The 2,120-nt window shown below is 64.0% G+C and overlaps 1 protein-coding gene across 1 annotated transcript in view; it reads right to left on the reverse strand.

Annotated features, from left to right (window-relative positions):
• Positions 1-1,494: 1,494 nt before the first annotated feature.
• LOC102484048 (sodium- and chloride-dependent GABA transporter 2-like) overlaps positions 1,495-2,120 on the reverse strand; it is a gene marked incomplete at its 5' end in the record, with an annotated part of 10,025 nt that continues 9,399 nt past the window's right edge. The window contains one exon of the mRNA XM_014583638.1: positions 1,495-1,516. Coding sequence (XP_014439124.1) covers positions 1,495-1,516 — 22 coding nt within the window. The remainder of the gene's footprint in view (positions 1,517-2,120) is intronic.

Genomic DNA, 2,120 nt, shown 5'->3' on the forward strand with positions numbered 1-2,120 from the left:
AGGGCTGAGCAGGCCTGTGGTGCGGAGTCCAGGGGTCCACGGAGGCTGTGGGCATGGCCTCATCGTCCTCCCACCAGGCAGCACCTCCGACCCAAGCTGCACAGGCGGGCGGGGAGGGCAGGTCTAGAGCCTCAGCGCCAAGCAGGGCAGCTCAGCAAGGCCACCCCAGGGAGGCCTCTGGGCCCACACCGAGACCCACTGAGTCCACCAGGCATGCACGTGGCCAAGACCTGACCTGGCTGAGGCTGGCATCGGGTCACGTTAGAGATGCTGTCTCTCTGTCTCTGTCTCTCTCCCACTCTCATAAAAGAAACAAGTCGACGTTTTTGAAAAGCCAGTGTGGGGCGATGGTGGAGGCAGAGGGGCTCAAACTAGACGAACAGCTGGTGGTCAGTGGGAAGAGATGGATTTAATGGAATGAAGGCTGAGTCGTGCCCCAGCCCCTGTCCAGCTCCCCAGGCCCATCCCAGGGAGGAGTGCTCCCCCTGCAGGGGTGTGGCACCTGCTCAGACGCCTGGGGCAGGGAAGTCTTGGGGGGGCCGTTCAGAGGGGGGTTCCAAGGTGCCCCCTTTGTCTTGTCTGCCCCAGGCCTGTCCTGCCCTCTCACCTCCCTGCTGGCCCCACCCTGCTCCTCAGCACCAGGGGAGGACCCGCCCCTAGCAGGGAGACTCCAGCTCTGTGAGTCCCAGAAGTGACGTCTTGGGTGTGGCAGGAGCGGGGTGTCCTCCTCGGTTCCTCTGGGGCAGGTCCTCAGCGGGGCACACAAGGTGGCGGATCCTCTGCAAGGGGAGCGGAGGTGGCTGTCACACGGAGGACACCCGCCATCACGGACGCGTCTTGGAGTTCTCTAGCTTCTTTCTGACTTCTGAGCACTCACTCTGCCCCTTTCTGAAGCCACAGCCACCACTGAGCCTGCCCGCACCAGCTTGTCCCAGGCAGTTGACTCCCCTGTCATCGGATCCTCCCCGCCCAGGGAGCGCCCTCCCACTGGCCACCCTCTGGCTACCTCCCGGAGGGCGCCTTTGAGGGTGCTGAGTCTGTAAATGCTCCAGGCTGGAACGCAGACCATGGAGGACAGGGCCAGCAGCCAGCCCAGCGCGTCGCCCCACCACGGGTACGTGTACTTCTTGTTGTAGGTCAGCGGCGTGTACTTGACCAGGGAGAAGAGGAAGGTGGCCTGGGTGACAGGGGGAGAGGGAGGAGTGGGGGCGGGCCCTGAGCCCTCCGCGCCCCACCGCGAGGACCTGGTAGAGAGCACCTCCAGGGCTCATCCGGGCCGGTTGGCTCCAGTCTCTGCCTACACCATGCCCCAAATCATGCCCCGCAGGTATTCCCGGGGCCCCTGCACCCAGGGCCCCTCTGCTCATGGTTAGCTCCTGGAGATGGCATGACCGCATGCCTGCCGGGTGCTGAGGTGCATGCGTGTCCTGCGCCATGAGTCTGGGCTGCGAGGCCCTCGGGTGGGGCCCATGTCTCCCTCTCCCTGGTCCTCACTTATGGCCTGCACGCCGTGGGGCTGGGGAAGTCAGAGGGGACAGCACATCGTGGCCCAAGGTTCCGCTCTGGCCCCAGACTGCCGGCTCGGATGCCCAACCCCCACACCTCTAGCCTGGGCAGGTCCGGCCGCAGAGTGGCCCGAGCCACCTTACAGGGTCGGTGAGCAGCAAAGGAGGGATTGCGTGTGGAGCCCCGTGTGCCCGGCCCAGGAGTGCCCTGTGACTGCGGCTAGCGTGGATGAGCGGCCCGGAGCACTTGGGGTCGGCCCTGCTCGGGGCACTGGGCTCACTGTGGGGTTGGTCAGACCGTCTGACGGCTCTGGCCCTCAGTTTGTCTTTCTGTGAAAAGGAAAGGAAGACTTTGTCTTGCTAGCTTTCTCTTTCTGTTTTTAGGGAGGCGTTTACTGTTACAGGTGAGTGTGCTGTAGGGAGGGAGGGAGGGAGGGAGTGAGAAACCACCCCCCAGGACCAGAACCCCTTCGCCAGTCTCCTCTTGGCATTTTGGGCACGCGTACACATGCGCCTGGTGTGTTTTTCAAGCTGCCAGCTCTGAAACTCGAACTGCCCAGTCGGCCATGTGGGATCCAGCCACTGTGACCACCACGGCTGGCCCCTTACAGCTCT

This window comes from Tupaia chinensis, unplaced genomic scaffold (assembly GCF_000334495.1).
Source record: "Tupaia chinensis unplaced genomic scaffold, TupChi_1.0 Scaffold144408_1, whole genome shotgun sequence".
Classification (NCBI taxonomy): Eukaryota; Metazoa; Chordata; class Mammalia; order Scandentia; family Tupaiidae; genus Tupaia; species Tupaia belangeri.